Source organism: Macrosteles quadrilineatus, unplaced genomic scaffold (genome assembly GCF_028750875.1).
Source record: "Macrosteles quadrilineatus isolate MER2022 unplaced genomic scaffold, UCM_ALF_1.0 Scaffold_9__3_contigs__length_116548681, whole genome shotgun sequence".
In the NCBI taxonomy this organism is placed as follows: domain Eukaryota; kingdom Metazoa; phylum Arthropoda; class Insecta; order Hemiptera; family Cicadellidae; genus Macrosteles; species Macrosteles quadrilineatus.
This window is the reverse complement of record NW_026542602.1, coordinates 56101607-56123029: the sequence shown is the minus strand read 5'-3', so window position 1 is coordinate 56123029 and position 21423 is coordinate 56101607. Positions and strand designations below refer to the sequence as shown.

General features: G+C 34.3%; 1 protein-coding gene across 1 annotated transcript in view; it reads right to left on the bottom strand.

Annotated features, from left to right (window-relative positions):
* Nucleotides 1-21423, bottom strand: part of LOC129002440 (metabotropic glutamate receptor 2-like) — a 43649-nt gene continuing 22226 nt past the window's right edge. The window contains exons 6-15 of the mRNA XM_054430240.1: nucleotides 18848-19129; nucleotides 17137-17286; nucleotides 11793-11926; nucleotides 10841-10967; nucleotides 9385-9583; nucleotides 4121-4283; nucleotides 3581-3794; nucleotides 2724-2875; nucleotides 2005-2179; nucleotides 1-1146 (exon numbers count right to left, since the gene is read on the bottom strand). Of these exons, the coding sequence (XP_054286215.1) occupies nucleotides 986-1146; nucleotides 2005-2179; nucleotides 2724-2875; nucleotides 3581-3794; nucleotides 4121-4283; nucleotides 9385-9583; nucleotides 10841-10967; nucleotides 11793-11926; nucleotides 17137-17286; nucleotides 18848-19129 (1757 nt within the window). The 3' untranslated portion in view covers nucleotides 1-985. The remainder of the gene's footprint in view (nucleotides 1147-2004; nucleotides 2180-2723; nucleotides 2876-3580; nucleotides 3795-4120; nucleotides 4284-9384; nucleotides 9584-10840; nucleotides 10968-11792; nucleotides 11927-17136; nucleotides 17287-18847; nucleotides 19130-21423) is intronic.

Here is a 21423-nt window from a genome sequence, read left to right as displayed (position 1 = left end):
ACATAGGTAATATCGTCAGGAGTAACATCGTATGAATAGAATACAATACATTCTGTAATCAATTTCAATAAATATATAGGAGATATAGAACGTCATATTCCTGCAATGAAATCAGTTTTGAAAACAAAAATTTTTTAAAATTTAACCTCAACTATGTACCAAAAATACATAATCACAGTAACATTTTACGAATTACGTATATTTTTGTACATTCGAAACAGCATGTGGGAAAGCTCCGGAAAAGCGTCTCTGGACATCCGGGAGCAGGGCTCATTGCCACCGGATGTCTGGGTAATGACTCCCCGGAAGTAAGGTAAAACATTCTTATTCTCATTTCCGGGTCAGGTTACATATTTTACATTTATTTACAACTTTGGACTTAAATATAATAAATACAAAAATACAATACTGTCTGTCTGTACGTATCAGTAAGGTTACTCAAATTACTGATTTGGCACTTTTAAGTGAATAGTACATCGCTACAAATTGTCGCTATAATAAAGCGTTGATCATTTCACACAAATATTCTCTGTTATGATTGTACCTGTTGTTGGAGCAACTGACTTTTGGATGCTGAAGTATATGTAGCTAAGTCATTTACAGAGTTAAAGAGTACTGTTTAAGTCCAGTGTTCTCATTTTTGTACCAGGATAATTAAATTACATAAAACATGATAAAGTTTATTAGTGTTATCTTTTTGGTTTAGCTTCGTTGAAACATTGGTGTGTACGGAAGAAATAAGTAATTTACAGCAGCGCTGTTACTAGCTCAATAAAACTTCGTTTATAAAAAAATAACATCAGCTTTAACATAAGGATGTAACTTATGATGTTTTAGTTCGATTCGGAGGCAAGACTACTGCCAAACTCTAACTATTTTCATAAATCATAAACAATCTACATCATTGTTCCAGCTTTGATAGTCGTCTATATCAGCTGAGTCTGAGTTATAATTCAACACAATCCTCTAGAGGAGTTTTTTGATGCTACAATGATACTCCATCCAAAGGTCCATTGCCTATCACATTGCTGACCAAATTGTTGTTGCTAGCTACAGGAGATAGTGTTTGAGTCGATCTGCTAACCAACATTGGTTTCTTATTTACAAAATCTGAGCACATCTCGATGTCTATACACCTCGATCCTCCTGTGAACAAACACAAATATTTTTATATGTAAAATGACAATTATAAAACAAAAATATTTAGCTTGGATATTGTAAACCTTATAAGTGGCTACATAAAAATAATAGAGTGAAATTAAATTTTAAAATGTGGACAAGTAGATTTGCGTAGCCTATGTATAATATATAAAAAAAAACACTTATTTTTGAGGAAATTAAACGAGCAATTTACATTTTTTACTCAAAGTACAATACAGTGATTAGCAGTAATAATCAGATACGGAAATATTATTGATTGGTACATGAAAAGAAAATACCCCATTTAGGACACCATCTTTTTATCCTAGTAGTTAGACCAGTATGGGTTAGTTACTAAAGCAAAGCTACCTTCCCTCGCTATGAAATGGATTGTCGACTTTCTACGTGTATTCTACAATACTTGCCTAATTGTCATGGTTTCAACATTGTGCCCTCAATGGAATTTGAAAAAGTTAAAGCATCTTTTTTATAACGTAAAAGTTGTGCATAGCTATTGAATACGTAGTAAGTCACACAAAGTTTATGTAAGAAGTTACCTATGTTAAGTTTTATCTTATAAAGTTAAAGTACCGTCAGTTATTCATGTAAACGTACTGTAATTCATATATATTTGTGTTATTTACGTCTCTTCCCAGATACTCACCCTAAAGATCCAGTATGTACAGAATTAAACTTTTATAACTCATTTTCTTATTGGGGCTTGCAGCTAGTAGGTCAACTTTGGACCTGGGGGAGTACTGTAATAACCGTATGTATTCTAAGTTCTAAAGGTCGGTAGCTAAATTTTAATATGGACACTGGTGGCTACATTTAAAAACTTTGGTAAGTCTTCCAATTACTCACCTAAGGGCCCCGTGGCAGCTATGAAGGGCTGAGATAGCCTATGCGTTGTAGAAACCGCTGCTACCATCACGCTGCCACTAGTGCCAGACTTAAGGGTGGCAGAGTATCTAGACGACGCCCCCGCCATCATACTCTGACGTACGTTACGCTCCGGCCTCACCAAGATTATGTACAGCTGAAACCACATGAGTAAAATAGTAGACACAACATAATTTGTAACAGTACTTAAAGGAGTGTAAACAACCTACAAAGTGATTTTAGATATAGAAGAAAAATAATAAATATATTGTTTAGGAGTAGTGCAGTTGGCAACCTATAGGTTTTAAGAGCGCATCGTCCTAATCCGATAGACATGAGAGGAGTTCCATGTGAATACGGTTAAACAACTTTCTGTAATCCAGGCTGCAAACTTCAGGTCTAGAATTTCTGCAAATTGTCTGAGATTTTCCATTATCTCTACTTTATGCAGCATATTGTGTAAGGGTGAGAATGCCTTGTATTACAAATATAGGAGCTCTGCTGACCTAAGAGAAGTATGAGTAAAAACTGCACTTATAAGCTAAATATTTGAAGTCTTCTTAGATACTCCTTCAAGGACCTAGGAAACTGTGTTTAAAATTTTAAAGCTTTATACCAAGCTGACTTAGGTGCATTCTGGGAAAAGTGGGTTTGAGTAAGTATAAGTAGATTTCGGACTGTATAAACATGGTCATGTGTACCTTTGGAGAGAAGAGGCAGGCTATCGTTACGCTGGCAGACAGGCTGATGGTGACAGACATTGAGGTGATCCTCAGCGGCATGTGGTTGCCTGTGCCGAAGTACAGGGGAACAAACGCCAACCAAATCACACATGTTGTGTACATAGTGAACCCTGAAATGTTCAATACTTTTATTACATCATTTGAGTCAATATACTTATATTGACGCTGTTGGCACGGTTGGCTACAGAAATGCACTTTGAGACAGAGGATCTCTCAGCACAATTGGCGAGTTGATGGGTGTAGGCATATTTCCAATTCTTCATTTTGGCTACCAAAGTAATTTCCAGTTTTCGGGACCAACTGCATCGCATTCTGCGAGTGTTTAACGAGTATGTGCAGTATCTTTCTACAAACCCTATTTAGTCCCAATTATAACACTATCCTAATTCATGTTGAGCTTGGTCAAGACTTCAGTCGTCTTCCAATTACATTTCCAATAAATTTTGGACTACCAAGCTTCGCTTACAGAAGAAGGTAAATTCACTTGTCCACCATAATCTCAAAACATGCATGTTATTAGTCCAAGAATCTATAACTTTGCAAAAATATCTATTTTATACTGCTGAACTGTGAAGATTGTTTTATAATCAGCATTTATGATACTAAAATACATTTTATTGTGTTGTGTATTATATTGTCCAAAGTATTGCCAGGGTAACACTTATCAAACTGTTGTCCTTCTTCACCTAGAGGTTGGTCAATATAAAAGATAAGCCAATGAAACAATAACAGAGGTAGCATAAGCCTTAAAGAGGAGAGCAAAATTGTAAAAAGCTTTCATAGATACTATTCTATTTATCTTGGTTTTCACGTACCGATGTGCTTGCTCTCGTTGAATGCCTCTGGGATGTTTCTCGTCTTGACAGCGTACACGGTGCAAACGACGATCAACACGATTGGATACCCGAAAGCTATCATGTGGGAGGCGTCCACGTACGAGGAACAGATCAAAAGGTTGTCTTCTCTCGTGGGATAGTGGTGGATGGCACGAGGAGGTGACAGAAAGAACCAGACCACGTTGATGATAACCTGAAAAAGGTTGGACATATTCATTATAATATTCTAAAATTCAGTATAGATCAGGAGTTAAAGTGTTTTGGTACCTAGTCTGATGCAAAGCTAGTCTATTTAGTTTGATTAATATCTTGGAAGCTCGTTGACAATTGCCACCAATCTCAAACAGCACGTCACAACTATCTGACAATACCTTGGTCATAGCCCACCTTTTTAGCTGTAGGTCCATCTAATGGGTTACATGTTACATGTTTCTAATTAATTGTGAAGGGAGACCTTCATAATTATTATTAGCGTTAATTATCGCCATTGTTTGTAGAGTTTTGAATTGATTAAACTACCTGTACGCTGCATAGGCCAGAGCAGATGATGATCTGAGACTTGGGAGTGATGAATGAAGGTCTCTTAGCAGTCCGCTTTCCTGCGTTGAATATACGTGAGATTCTGTTGGTCTTGGTGAGCAGAGCTGCGTACACAACTGTAAAGCAGAATCCTGCGCCAAACCTGAAAAGACGACATTCGTATGCACACACTGTATCACTAAGAGCAAAACCTGATACCCAGAAATTAATCTGGATAAAAAAAAAATATTTTAACTTGTGCTCTTCAAAAAGTATTTATTAAAAAAAATATATATATACACGGATTTCTTTAATGGTACATAGTTCGAAAAGGAGCTGGCGTGTTTTTGTCTTTGATTACAATCACTGTACTAGCTAAAATCAATATCATTCTAAAATATGTACCACTTAGTTTTTTCCAAAATTTTGATTTGTTGGTCCACTCATCTTGTGATAGTGTAAGAAAAAACAGAAATAAATGAATGTAAATTTACTTTAAAACTGACATGTAGACATACAAGTTGAGAGAGACGTCGTAAATATAGAATAGCATTAGTATGAGACAGCATCCTATTTTAGCTACACTACCAAGCAAGTCAATTATAAATTTTGAATTACTATTTATTTTCACTCAACAATGTTAAAACATTTTAAACTGTTGTTGGTTGTTTACTTACCGTAAACATCAGAATACAATTAATGTTTACATTTAAGTAGTCGTTACTTTTTCTACCAATTTGAATTATTGCAGTTTTGTTTGTAGAAATAAAATAAAACTGGTACGATGAGCTAGATACTTCTTTTTTATCTACACTAAAGAGTCTAAAAAAACTCAAACTAGGCTAAGCTACAACAAAGGATAAAAAATTTCTTACAAGCTATTTTCTGTAAACTAAACTAGACTTTTATTTTTATGGACAATACATAATTTAGGCTATAATAACCTAACTTTATAAGTTATTAAAGACAATTGAATATTAAATCAAGTTTACTAAAGATATGACGATTTATAAATGTAAAGTAAAATGGCTTAGAGACTTTAGAGCAGCGTTCTCTGTATTAAACTGAATGACTAAAGTTATATCAAATACTACTTTTACCATTAGATAAAAGGATGAAAGAAAACCTCTAACTGCCAATCCCTTTCGAGCTCGTCATGTTTATGATAAGGGAAGGAGCAATTTCCTATCCTTTGTGAGCAACACAATCGAGACATCAACAATACGGTCTATTGATTAATCAAGAGAATTGGATACAAAGGCGCTCTTAGATTCTTCCAGTGAAACCTTTTAGTATATTGGGGTTATCGTAATATCACAACAGTACAATGACCGACCTTCTCGGTGTTGTCACTCAATTGGTTGATATTGATTGATTCCAACCTATAGTACGAGTTGTTTAACAGACAATGTTGATATCTTTTCAAGGCCGGTTCATATTTTTCTTTGCATTTTAAGTTCATGACAACATTCTACCAAACAAGATTTTCTAAAGAGAGTTTTAAATTATAAACACATTTCAGTTTTTCTAGTCAAGTGTTTGATATTCTGAGCTGTTACATCAGTACAACTTTCCACTCATTGGACTCAATCAAGCAGTTTTAAATTTTTAAAGTTTTAACCTTTCTTCTTAAATTATGTTTATAAGCAAAGAATAAAAGTACAGTAATTTGTTCCTTTGAAAACATTTCAATTAATTATAAAGGTGCCAACTAGGGATTTTTAAAGTACAACGCACAAAAACACGAGTTGAAATGCTAAACCGACCCTAATCTATCTAATTTTAAAACGTCAGCTACCGGTATGGTATTTTTTCTATTAATACGGTAACTCATTCATTATGGTCACATTACAACAGTCCAAAATGATAAACAGTTCACGTTTATACTATCATTTCAATCCAATATCTAAATCCTTACACTTCAAACGAGATTACCTATTGCCCTGAATCGAGCACTTGAAATAACAGGAATCTTGCTACATGCCATATTTACAGTGCTTCTCTATTGTGAGAATCTATCTGAACCACCCAATCTAAACCCAATTTATGCAGTTTTACTCCATGGTGAAAACAGGCTTATTGTTCCAACGCTTAACTTATGGAGGTAAGAGAGATTTGAAGAGGAGATGCATCTTTCTGTATGTGCCAACATATTTATAAAAACAATTTCATGTCAATTCTATACAACGAGAAATGTTCGCAAGTTACATTCCTAAGAAGGTCATGGTGTGTTTAGTAGTGATATTGAAATGATCATATTGTTATTACTGTAAATATCAGCAGATAAACAAAGTTTTTTTTTTAACAAAAAATTAAACAATTTAACATTTTTAAGTAAATACTTTTAATATGGTTGAAAAATCTAAAAAGAATATTTGGTGTATATTTTGTAAAAAGATAACAAAGGATGGAAGTAATTCAGGGACTGTGTCACTGTGTGTGATGGTATAATGTTATGTATGTGTGGTGGCGACAGAATAACGTTTGCACAAGACAAATTAATAACTTTTGAATATAAATTATCACAAATGTTATATCACAAATATATTTCTTTTTACAAGAAGTGGAACTTATTTATTAGAGCTACAATATAAAATTAAGGTAAACAGACATTAGTTCATAAAAAAAAATTATAACTTTGGGTATAATTATATTATATTATATTCACAATAAAGTTTGATTCATCGAGGGTGTAGTGTATTAACTTCATTAAACAGACGATATAATAACAATTTATTATTTCTTTGATGCATTATTTTCGATTTTCTACATGATGGTTAAAATATATATTTTCGTCTCTCTTAATGTATTTTGCAAATCATTATATGTTTTATAAACAATTCAATGTACGAAATTATAATTATTATGTAAATATGAATAGTTGGTATGAAAACTTTTTTTTAGAATAGTGATTGGATCGTGTTAGGGAAGATTAAAACTTTAGCCAATATAATTTACTTAATCAACAAAAAAGACTAATCCTAAAAAGACTAAAGTTTTACAAAGAGATAAACCTTTCTGGTTACCGTTACAAAATCTCTTTAACAAAACAAAATCTAACATTTAATCTCAATACAACATAGATTTTCAAATTCTTGTTACAGCTTCCATATTTATTTGTACTAAAACCGTAAGAAAAATAAAGTACATTTGTTTTAGCTTCGTAGAAGTGTTCTTGGGCTGGAAAACCAAATGGATCATTTACGGTAACTTGGCGGTAGTGTGTTAGGACTGGTGAACCACACATCTCTTACGGTAGCTTGGTGTTACAGTAGTGCGTTTAGCCTGGTAAGTCACTCTATTACGGTAGCTTGGTGGAAGTGTGTTTGGGCTGCTAAGCCACACATCTATTACAGTAGCTTATTGGAAGTGTATTTATGCTGTTAAGCCACACATCTATTACGGTAGCTTGGTGGTAGTGTGTTTGCGCTTGTGTGGTTCACACATCGATCATGGTACCCTGGTGGCTATTTGGGCTGTTTTTTTCCCCTAGGACGCTAGGCACGAGCTTGGGATTGTTTTTCACATTACTTAAAGCTAGACCTAGGGGTTGCGCCATTATCACTTAGATAAAACCCATTACTGACTTTGATTTGATCTAAGTGATAATGCCGCAAAACCACACATCCATCATGGTACCCTGGTGGTAGTGTGTTTGGACTGGTAAGCCACATAGTCATTTTAACCACCATTTCAACATAGTCATTAATTAGCCATTTAATGACTATGAAAGTCTAAGCCAATTAATTGTACCGTTTCAAAGGCGGCTGCTAAATGTTAGTAGCACTATTCAAGCACTAGTGTTCATAAAAAGAGCAAACCTTTTCGACAATTAATTAATAAAACGACAAATAGTTCATAAACACGGCCGTTACCTTAAAGTTCAAATGTCTACGTTTATATTATGCTATAAAAAATCCTACATAGCCAAGGCATTCTCAATTTCTTCGGTTTCAATTTCAATCAAAAGAACTAATTTTACCCAACATTGAAGTTAGAGGCCAGCATTCTAAATATACATTTAAATGTCTGCTTGACAAAAAGTAACTCGTTTAATCATGCTAAAAGAATACCGTTTATTTATTTCTTCTACTGTTAACAGATAAAACTTGAGCAATATGATATTTGATGAGAAATAGTAACAGGACAGGTTTAGCTGTAGTTACTAAACTTGAAGGAAGAATAAAAAGTCGAATTATGATGGTGGGTAAGAATTAGAGTGCTTGCCAAGTAATTGGAAAGTTGCAAGATCGATCACAATCTAAGTTTGGAGTTTCAAAACTGGGACCAGTTGCCCTTGATTGGTTTGATCAATGATCCTGAATGAAAAACTAACACTTCAAGAGGGCCAGCATGCGTTTACCTAACCATTCTATATCTATGATTCATCGTTAACTTTAACATATTGAGTATTGACTATCAATTGTAAAATTTTTTATTATTTAAATTTTTTTCGTACGGAAATAGTACCAAACTGAATGTGTAGCGTTTCCATCCACTAAAATCTCCCTCTAGTTTGAGTATTAGGTAAAGCGGGAGAGGGATTCCTTTACGGATTAGAAATGGAAGCCAGTGTTTTCCTTAGACCAATGACCTATTCTTCTGCCAAACACCAAGATTCAACAACCTATTCTTCTGCCAAACACCAAGATTCAACGACCTATTCTTCTGCCAAACACCAAGATTCAACAACCTATTCTTCTCTCAAACACCAAGATTCAACGACCTATTCTTTCCCTAAACACCAAGATTCAATAACCTATTCTTCTCCCAATCACCAAGATTCAACAACCTATTCTTCCCATAAACACCAAGATTCAACAACCTATTCTTCTCCCAAATGCCAAGATTCAACAACCTATTCTTCTCCCAAATGCCAAGATTCAACAACCTATTCTTCCCCCAATCACCAAGATTCAACAACCTATTCTTCTCCCAAACACCAAGATTCCACAGTCAATCCAGGATCGTGGCAGCCTACAGTCTATTACTTCTCTTTAATTCTATAAAAACTGATTCCGCCCGGGAGTTAAAACAAGTACTTTTTACATTCCATACCGCACTTACCTCAAATTAACTGTTGGGAGTAATCTGGTCTAGTGGTAGAGAGTAGAACTTGGGTCCCTGAAGCCACCCGGTTCAAAACCCACCAATAAAAAATGTATTTGATCTAATTGATAGTGGCACACCCCTCTAGGACTACTATGCAGGAATGTAAAAACATTTCTGGGCTCTACGCTCTATGGTGTGAATGTGGTATTTACCTTTGTACGCCGCAAACTGTGTTGGTAGGTCGCAGTACCAATGCAAAGGTGACCAGGTAGCAGAGTAGTATGCCAGTGAGTAGTACATAGCTGAGTTCCCTACCAGCAGCTTTTACTACCGGCGTGTCGTTGTGACGTATGAACACTCCAGCGACAAAGAGGGTAACCAGAATACCAGTTGTAGAGAATGACATTGCTCCTGCAACAAAAACAAACACAGCTGTTAACTGTTTTGTAATAATAATGAACACAGATGTTTCATTTGCATTTTAATGCCAAAGTGTTTTTAGTCATTCTGCAGCAAGTGGGTTTAGAGCCCTAGATTTAGGCCCTGAGATCCCGAGTTCGATTCCCACCAATAACCAATGTAAGTGATGCCGCATCACGAATGCTATCCTGAATTAAGTTGTAAAACTGTTCTGGCATATAGCCTAGCTCTGCAATGCGAAGGCGGGACTGTAGTAAAGTCAACTGATATTATTGCATCTGTTGGGGGATTAAGATCTCTTTATAGTGATAAAATAGTAATTAGGGTAAAAGCCACAGTTTAAAATACATCATTAGTATACAATTGTCTCAAAATTACTCTTTAATTGTGAATTATGATTGAACGTACATAGGAATGGATATCGATTTTAGTTTGTTGTTGAAATCTATTGCCAGCTGGCTTGCATAATGTTTACTTTGAATTTGACAAGAGAAACAGGCTAAGGAATACAAGAAACCGTATTTAACAAATTAAATAATAATAAAAAAAATTAATAAAAAAATAAAACTGTGTTATCTCACCAATCGTCATGGAGAATATCATGTGGATAAAGTAAACTCTCCGTCACTAAAAATGATAAAAATCCAATAAAGCTTATTCGTTAACTCCTGAATCTTGGAAACACTACCATGCAGAAGTTTGTCTAAGCGGACGATTTATATCATCTGAAGTTGAAACCTTTTGAAAAATCAATGGTTTAGACCATTGACCACTGGACAGTATGTTGTAAATCAAAACAACTGCAACATATTGAATTTATTGAGAGCAATGCATCGATGAGTCTGTGGAAACGTCGATACGTTTCCACACATCATCGAACATCAATATGTGGATCAATATGGGACATCGATATGTGGGCTATTTGTTACTTCATAATAACACAGTTCCTGTGGTTCCTGTGGTTACACAGTTGAAACCATTTAGGAGCCAGACGTAAAAAGAGTAACAATGTCTAAAATGTCATTTTTTTACTTACGTATTTGACACAAATGGACCTTCACGTTTGCTAAATTTATTGTTTACCTTTGTGTAAAATTTCTGGTTGGGTAATTTTCTTTTCAACCGGAACAAACAGCCACAGACTTACACATATACCACCTGTTCTTTATAATGCTAAAGACATTATCTGAATGATCATAGAGTTTTATTTTGGATTTATGCTCTATGTCGAGAAAGTATCTTACATACCGATGGCCCAGGCGCTCTCTGCTCTGAGGAAAACCTCTGGGATGTTAAGACAAGCCTGTTTGGTGATGTCCGGAACTGTTCCTTCTGGGCAGTTGACACACTGCGTCTCATCCATTGGGTGTCTTATCTGTCAGCACAATTTAAGATGTTCCTTATTTTTTCATGGAGTACTTAAGCTAATCAGGTAGCAAGATCAAAAAGAGACTTATATTTAGCACTGACTTTTGATGCTGCTATTAAACATACTATACAAAAGCTGAAGCTTGTCATAATGTTTATTACCCAGTAGTTCGAAAGCACTTATCAAATGATTTTATATGAATTATTACACAGCAAACCATAAAAATAGTTAACATGTGAATTGTGGAGGCTAGGAAGAGACTCTTAGAAAAGTGTAATCATCAGCTGGCCGATGTTTGCATTAAAAATAGTATATTTCATAATAAGAGTAGATAGTGAGTCATTAGATATTTGAGACCATGCTTGAAGTGCTTATTTAGCACTTTAAATGGTCGAGAATATATAGACCCTCTTTCACTAGTGTTTTGAACGTTATTTTTCGCTAAATATTTGGTGTAAATACCTTTGCTAAATTGCAATAGGTTTCGACTCACAAAGGAGTCATCGTTGGGCCAGTACATATGTATTCTTGCTTTATTTGAAGGTCGTCAATTCATAATAAATAAATAAATTTAACACGCACACGCACACGAACATAAAAACGAACATTTAGGGTTAAAAACGAAGGGTAATACTACAACGGTGACGGGACATTAGCCGGGAGTCTAGACATAACCCCCGCCCGATCACGCCGTGTCCAGTCGTGTCCCGTTACTGTTGTAGTACCACCCGTCCCTCATTGTGATGCCAAAATTGGTTATCATCCTCATTAATCCCCCGAAATTTAAGAAAATGCTTCACCAAAAACTCTAATTGACAGTTAGGCCTTTACCTGATACTGCGAACAGTTAAAGCAGTGCCAACAGCAAGACTCTCCCTCCACGTATTTCTTGGCTTGTCCGAGTTCACAGGCCGGGCTGCATACACTTTCAGGAGGCTGAGGATGTGACAGTTTAAACTGAATACCTGGAAAACACATTAATTGACGATCAGTGAAACCTGCTTACGAGTTTCCTCAAAATTTCAAATTTAAATGGAAACTGCAATAAATAATCGCTCATTTATATGTGCCATTAAACTATAATCTACACACAAAACAACAGTGTTTTACAGTGTTGTGTGAGCATCATTATAAAAAAAAAAAAAACACAATATGAATGATGACATTTTTCTTGAAGGCAGCAACTTGCATCAATCATTAATCCAGCTGGTTGGTATTAACGGTAATACGAAGTTGTGTGTGACTCATGTTAGTTGATCTCAGTATTGTTTATGTGACAACAGAAAAAAATCAACACAAAGTTTGTATCCTAGTTAACATGAACATGCTAAATACAAAAGTTACCCTCGATAAAATTTTGGAGTTGTTTTCAATTAATCTTTTCCCAAGATACAATTCGTGGTATCGTAGGTAAGACTTCTGAAAGTTGTTGTGCTTGATATGATGTCGAAGTTTCCCGTTCAGTTTCATTGAGGCAGGACAGTGATCAAAGACATATAGGGGCCCTTTCAAATGCAGTTCTAATCTCACCCTATTCAACAGGATCAAAGAGGTTTGAAAATGTGCGTTGCTTATTTCCAGTAGCCTGAATCTTGGTGCAACGTACATCCATAATATGGTTTATCATCTAAAAGAGCTATGAATGATTGCTGAATGATGACTATTGATTAAGGACTTACGTTAATAAAATTTGATATTACTTCATTCATAAAGTCCTATACCAATGACGAATTTAATGATAACTATCAATGCCTTTTTTATTAAATAATTACTGTGAGTAGATTGGTTTTAGTCTACATAGGCCTACTTCAATTGACACGATTGCAATTTGAATATTAAAATGATAGAACTTTCATATCTTTTTCCTTTGGTAAAATTTTATTCAAAAATGAAACTTGTCAACTTCAAAAAAAAATTCAAAGACAATACACCAAAATACGAAAAACCGAACAACAATAAACAAATGAAAACAATTCAATATGAAAGGATAACTAAATGCTGAAAATGTTGCTATGGCTAGATCTTAACCGTATTCAAACTGGATTATTTAAGTGTTGCCTCTAAATGAGGAGGTTTCCAGATCAACGTCGTGAAAACTATCGTCATTAGTCCACAAATTTGTGATGCTATCTACACACAAGTTGTCGTTAGATAACTACTAGAGACCGTTCCCTAAGGAAATATTAAAAGCCATGACATGTGAAAAGCCAAAAACACGGGTTTTGCAAACAACTTTTAAAACATGTTTTAAATCACCCCCTTATTGACTTTAAGCGGTTTACATCTAAGAGGATTGTAGTCTTAATTTCCCCAAAGGTTGTAGTGTCAAAGAGTCACCTTTCCAATCATGAAACTGCAAGGTCCCAGTTCCATCTCGAGAAAGGCCAGTAGCTTGTTGATGGTTCATAAGCTCTAGTTGTTCAAAACTGGATTCAGTCATCCGTCATCATTAGGCATTTAAATTAAATGTGTTTGGTCTGGCTAAGGAACATGTGGAGCTAAGGCAATAAACAAAGCTATCATAGCTCTACAATTGTTTTTTTATATATTTTTTTTATTACTATATAAAGAAAAGGGGGTATCTATGTGTGCATGTTTGTATAAACTAAACTCAAAAACTACTGAACCGACTGGGCTCAAATTGGACGAAAATTAAGCTACTGCTACGAGGATTTATAAACTATTTCCAATTTGATATTGACCTAGGAATCTGCCCTATGGGCTTTCAAAGTTCTGATGTGGGAGATTTTAATGTGAAAATATGTGATTGGTCTCCATGGTAGCAAAGTACAATAGGCTATCACAAAGATTAAATGTAAACAAGCATAACTAAACTGTCAAATGAATTTTGATTTGACATTTTAACACAGCTGGTTAAAACATATTAAATACTTCACGGATATTAGAACAGAAAGGGTATGGATCATAAACATAAATAAACGGTATCGGCAATCAGACACATACTTTTTCCTATAAGCTTGTCAAAAACCTTTCTAATGTGTAAGTGGTGGGAGTAACTATGATGTAACTATGATAATTTTGTAGGAAAAACACAAAAGTTGTAGTAATTTTTGCAGTAATGGGGGTTGCATTATTTTGTTTAGAATTATAAGGGCCATAGCACATTAATTTTAATCAAAACAGGGTTATTTCAAAAATCCGATTTTGCATTTTATGGGGTTTGAAAAATACCATAAGTTACAATAACTTTTGAACCGTAATTTTTACGGTAATGAGATTTGTAGCATGTCGTTCAAAATTTAAAGGACTATAACATACTAAATATTTATCAAAACCATTCGAACCATTATTGACAAAATCTGAATTTTCCGTTATTTTGTGAGTTTTGATAGGAAAATCCCCATTAAAAAACAATTTTCAAAAAACTACAGGAAAAAGAATACAGGTGTGGTCTGTGGCTCAGTACACATACACACACACACAGACATCACTTCGAAAACCACTTTTTTGGATTCAGGGGGTCCTAAAATGAAAATATACACTCAAAACTCAAACTCGAAAATAATGTTGACGACAACAATACTTTCTCCATATACTATACCATATACTAGGGGGAGAAAGTAAGAGCGATGTCACTCGCTCAAATGTAAACATTATTTAAATTACTTAATTAGAACTGTCACACAAAATGTTAATGTCATTAGTATAGGATTCTTTCAGTTACGTCATTTGTTTATGTTTTAGCGAATTTCCCATATAGGGAATAAGCTATTACCGTAGTACTCATGGTAAGACCTGGACGCGGGACCAATTTTTTTTCGTTTTGAGGTCCCCAGAGGCCAAAAACACCATCCGTTCAAATTCATATATATATATATATATTTATATATTTATATCTAATATATAAAATTCTCGTGTCACAGTGTTTGTCTGCAAACTCCTCCGGAACGACTTCACCGATCGTTATGAAATTTTGTGTGTAAATTCTGTAGGTATGCGAATCGGACGTAAACTATTTCCCGTTTCGAAATTCTTAAAAGGGCTCCGCCCCAGTGGCTCTGGAGTTTCCCATGTTAACCTTATGAGAAATGGAATTAATGAATCTTAACAGCTGTTTCAATTAAACAAGTTGGTTCTGTTAGTTCTATGATGTTCAATAGCATTAAAGTTACAAGGATTACCAACAGGGTGCAGCACTATTATTTCTTTTACATTTATGACAACAGCTAATTTGCTACCAAAAGGTGAGTGAGCGTAGCGAACGAACTCCAACCTGGAGGTGATTGAGCGATGCGAACGAGATCATCTTGAAAATTAAACGTAACGGTACTTTCTTTCCATCGGTCTGTCTTAGGGGAAACCTATAACTTAGGCGATACGAAGTTCGCCGGGTCAGCTAGTATTTATATATGTATATATATATATATATATATGTGTGTGTCCGTCAGCACGATAACTCGAGCAAAAATGATCAGATTTTAATGAAAATTGGTACAAACGTGTAAAAGTACGTTTATTCGAACGAGTTCGCGATCCAGCATGATCGGACCATGGGAACGGGGGTTTACGGGGGGTTTTATGGGGTAAAAATAGGTTTTTCCCATTTTTGACCCAAAAAACATAAAATTTAGCAATTTCTTTCCAAACCATTTTGTAGAGCTTAAAAAAACAAATAATTTAGTATATTGAAGCATTATTATGCGCCTAATGGTTACGGAGAAAATTCCAAAAAAATTGTAAATTTAAAATTCCCATGTTATTCTTATGCAGAATAAGTAAACTGTTGTAGTTTGCTTGTTTGTGAACATATTTTGATCAAATTTGGAAAAGTTTTTATTTCTAACTAACTATCTACACATTTAAAAAAAAATCAGTTTTACCCTCCCTGATGCAGCAAACCTAAGTACTTGTTAAACTAATTCTATTTAAATCAAGAATAAATGTTATATTTTCAAGTAGACATTTCAGTGTAAATCCAATCAGTCAAATGGAAATTCGCTTAGTCTGCAGGTTTGCTGCGGCGGGGGTATTTGATATATACTGAGCGTGCTCTGATATTGTGAAATGCTGTAATAATATAATTATCATTGTAAAATAAATTAGTCATTGGTATAGGAAATAATATTAAGATTCTATACTGATTGCTGTATCAACCTAGGCTCTTATCCTGAGTTTTATGTAAATATTTTTTTTAAATATATTTTTGTAATTTTAGATTATAATTCACTAAAATATTTTAGAAAATTACACTATTGACATGTTTGGAACTATTATGATTTCTTTTCGCACACAGTACATACCATTCAGCATGTTATTTGATTATACCTTACAATCGATCATTGGGTTTGTATCCTAGCCAGCCTAAACAAGTGTTCACAGTCTAAATAAACAATAACGTACTATTATCAAGCTAAGTAAAACAGTTCAATTTCGTTTCTTAATGCTAGGCTGAGTGGTTAAAGTGCTTGCCTAGTAATCAAAAGGTCGCCGGTTCGATCCTGAGAAAAGTCAGTAGCTTTTTGATGGTTCGAAACTGGACCCAGCTGTTCCTGATCATTGAGCTTTAAATAAACTAGCTGTTACCCACGGGCTCCACCCCGTTTTACTACATTAGTATTAACAAAGATTACGTTAGCATATGTAATCTTTGGTATTAATAAAACTATTGATTGGTTAGGTTAAGATGAAATAAACAAAACAGAAAACAGTAATGGTAATACAAACAAATAATAACAGCTGAGGTATTTTTAACATTAGGTAAATGGAAAGTTCCCTTTGGAAAGCAATTACGACCTTATAGGGCAATTTATGAAATAATGGATAATTTTGCGCAAGGTTTCTCGTCATGACGAACATTTTAAGTATATGGTTTATGGGGATGTGAGTAGTTTTCTCAAAAGTTCATGGGTACTTTTGGCTTTATATATAGATGATCCTGACTAATGAAACCGCTTATCTTAGTCAGTAACAAAGCTACACAGGTCATCACACACCATTCTACACTCATCCATCACTCATATTTGGGTTAAAATACGCACCTAGGTGGCGTCCCCATCTCAATGATTGATAATTGATAATAATAATAGGCGTGCAATTATTTTTAAGCCATTTTTAAAGAGCCAACACTGTCTCTTTTGCATACTGACCTCGTTGCAAGGCACGAGTATAATATACTATAATCTATAGTTGATTGCTAGTTTGATAGTTAGTTTACCAGTCATGTTCAGTCTCAGCTCCCCATCATCATATTCTCCGACCCTAACCCACTGGTAGTTGCCAGCTGTTACTTGTTTGAAGTGAATTATGTTGTACCGGGCTGGTCCGTCACCATTGGGGTCAAACTTGAACTTGTCACCTGATAGTCCTGCAAAAATATTTGTGGGCATACTAAAATTTTTGTCAAAAATTATCAGTATTATTGTTGTTGTAATATCAATGGGACTTACTGTACAAATTAAAGCCCAAACAGGTGATTTCTAGGTTGATAGTAAAAGCAATCTTAATACTTTCACAATTCCACCAGAAAATTGTCCCTTGAGCCTTTATTTTACTCTAAATTAATGTAAAATTCTCTTGACTAAATATTTCAATAGCTCATGATAATTCCTTTTTTCACTCAAGTAAACAAACGCTAAGATAGAAGACGATCTTCCTCCTGGATTGATAACTTTATTATATGTGATTTTATATCTTACTAATATTATAAAAAGTGAATGTTTGTTTGTTTGTTTATATGTTTCTTTGTTTAAAGTTCAATCGCGCATTAACTACTGGACCAAGGCCACACTAGGCCTTGACTGGACGGATTGGGCTGATATTTGGCATGATGATAGCTCACATTCCCAATTAACATATAGGCATATTCTTATCTGAAAAATCCTTCCAGGCTCCGCCCCAGTGGCTCTGTAGTTCCCCATGTTAACCTTATGAGTATTCATATTTAAAGGCAATTAAAGAATTTAGTCAGCTGTTTCAACTAGGCAAGTTTATTCTATGAAATGCAATACCATTAAAAAGTTAAAAGGTTTACCAACAGGGTGCAGCACTAATATTTTTTTCGCATTTATGACAACAGGTAATTTGAACTAAGAAGAAACAAAATGCTGTAATACACATAATGAGAACTGTCCCAATTATGATTGTTTACAGTTATGTTTTTTTTTATTTATGAATAATTTGTGATATTGTGCGAATGATTGATTATTTATTTTCTTCTTTAGGTGCAGTGATGGAATATTATGGCCATGGTAAATGTGTAATACTATAGTATACCGTAAATTTAACTAAACAAATTTTATCAAACTGTGTCTTCCCCCATTGCAAACCCAAAGCTTGAGTATAACTGCAATAAGCATTTTATACTTATGTTCCAACAACGTACTCTGCTAGTATTATATAAAACGGAAATTTTACCTGCGTAGCGTTTCTGATTTCGATATGAAAAAAATAATTAATATCTGCATTGCAGCAAAATAAAGAATTGCCAAACTGTTACTAGTGTTAACACACGCACAATACAAGGAGAGGCTGGATTTTCTTCGATAAGCATGCAATGTACTTACGAGGTAAATATTTAAATTACATACAGAAAATGTGATGTTAACATTTAAGTGCAAGTGATTGGTAATAAATAGTGGACATTGTGTTACTTAGTCTGTTTTTTATAAATAAAACTTTCGTCTCCTACAGGAAATTAGACTATTTTTGTCTCCACCATTTTTTACTTTATTAGGCTAATTTATCAACATTAATGAAACATATGATTCCGTGACCTCAAGCCATACGATGATTTGGTTTTCACACAATACGAAAAACCAAATAATTAAATATTTCGAATAACTTTTACTCTAAAATCAACCACCAACTAATGCAATATTTAACAATACGAAAATTCTATATACAGAATCTATTGTTAACAACGGTACCTTTAAAGTTGACATTCTTCAGGTGCCTGAGCAGTTCTGGACCTCTGGTAGGCCTCATCGCCTCGCACAGTCCTGGGCGACCGTGGCACACCTCCGCATGCATGTCCTTGAAGGCGTGTGCGAAGGCCATCACCGCATCGCTAACAAACTGAAGCTGGTTCTCGAAGGCTGTGTTCCCTCTTGTGAGTCGCTCCTGGGTGGTACACTGGCGGGTATATTTGAAGTTGTGAGGGGTCCGCGAACTGTTGGGGTACCGGCAGTGGAAGTGATCCTCCCAAAACTCTATAAAAAAAAAATTAATTTACAATTAATTAGTATGTATTAAAATGCATTAAAATATCAGCATAACTGCAATTTCAAATTTGTAGTGAATGGTACATATCGTATATGGTACCGATCGCAATAATCAAAATGTTTCTATATTCAGGCGGGATACAATAATTGCCCAACACCGCACATAGTCCAGAAAATAAATTACTTCCTTTGAAGTACTGTAGTTCCAATGATGTTTTAAATAAATAGGACATAGATTTAACCCACAACATTAAGGACGGAAATTGATATATTTCAGATATTTCCAATACAAACATACACCCTTTCGTAGACAAAAACGGATATGAATTTTCTGAACTGAGATTTTTGACAATGGCAACCCGGAGAAAAAAATAACGGCTTGGTTGCTCCGACTAGAACAGCTCACAAAAAATCTATATCAATAATTAACTATTGCTATCAACGTTTCTAAACACCAGGCTTATCATTGTCTCAGGCCTTAAAGAAGATATTATGTGGTGCGAAACGAGTGAAGGTGAAAACTGTTTAGTGTGAAAATGTTTCAATACAGTTTAACAATAATTCTTCATACGCATCTAATACCCTACAGACTGCGCGAGCTTCCATTTACCTGGCTAGATTTCTACCAACTATGTCCTTATTTTTACACATTTATTTCCTATTTAAATAACAACAATTTTAAAGAGAACTTGGGTTTGCTGCTACAGGGGAGATGAGGTGTGTTTTTTTCATCGAAATTTGATAGCTTCATATAAAATAAACCAAATGTCCAAACTATAAATAATCAATATGTCAGTTTATTTATAAGAATAACAATGTGTAATTTAAATTTTAATTTTTTCCCATAACCCATAGACATGCAACAACGCTTCAATATATTAAATTATTTATTTCAAGTTCCACAAAATGATTAAGAATGAAATTAAAAATTTGTTTTAGAGTCAAAAATAAGAAACCCCAATTTTACCTCATAAAACATAAACCCCATTCTCATTATTAGATCATGCTAGTTTGTGAAATCGTTCAAACAAACGTAGGTTTACACGTTTGTACCAAATTTTCACGAGTTATCGCACTAAAGAACACACAGGGTGGTTTTGGTCTCTGGGTACTTTAAAACAAAAAAGGAAATATGTCTCGGGTCCAAGTCTCATTATGAGACCTACGGTAAAAACGTATTTTCTTTAAGAAAAATATGCTAAAACTAATAAAATTTCAAAGAACTAGATACAGAACTAGAAGATATAGATAAAACTTTGTTGATAATCAAATCACAATATGTAAAATAAAAATACGACGGGTATACGTGCATATAATATGTGTATTCGTATTCTCTACTCTAATGTTTACCTACCACTTGGTTACACTATGGATACCAAGGTTAAACCTGAGAATCACATGAGATTTCACCTCGACACGGCGACAGTCAAACAATGTTATCTGACCGTCAGGAAGCGTTTCTACCAAATATTTTGGCAGACAAACTCCTCGCTTTGTCACGAGGAGATAAAATGGCGAAAGCTGAAATCTAATAGCATCTGTATAGGAATAAGTTCGTTAGCTGATACAAAAATCTTTACAGAAAATCATTGAATTTAGATACTACTGTATAATGTTTAATATACACTTGTATATGAACTAACTTAAGTCAGTTTTTTTGCTAAAAACAACATTGTTGAATTGGCCCCCTTTTGAGTTTAGTTATATCATTCACGATATACACTAGTCAACGGTCATATTTCCTCATATAGTTTTTCATACTATACCAACCGGAAGAGACACGGAATGTACATTGTGTATGTGCATTGTGGAATGTGTATTGTGGTTAGATCAATATAAGGTTGCCCATTCAATTTGGGATAGTTAGTGCGATTGACTGAGAACAAAAATGTATCTCACACCACGACATATTATATCAATATTGTACTTTTGTAAGTTCTTTTTTAAATAAAACATTGGCATTTTAGCAAACTGTCTACTTTTTGGAACTGAAATATAAAGCTAAAAAATATATAATACGGTCAAAATAATTAATGTAATCATAAATGCTTTAAATAATAGTTGATAGTTCAAGTAAAACTATTAATTTATGGGTTTCCAAATAAAATAATATTCAGCTAATAGTACAGTTGTAGATATATATATGATTTACATATACCGTATATATAAATTTATAAAAACACAGAATGTATAACTTTACTGAGCTAAAAATATCTGTATTACAACCATCATAAACAAAATTGAACAAAGTGTTGTAGAATGTAAACACTTATTTATACAGT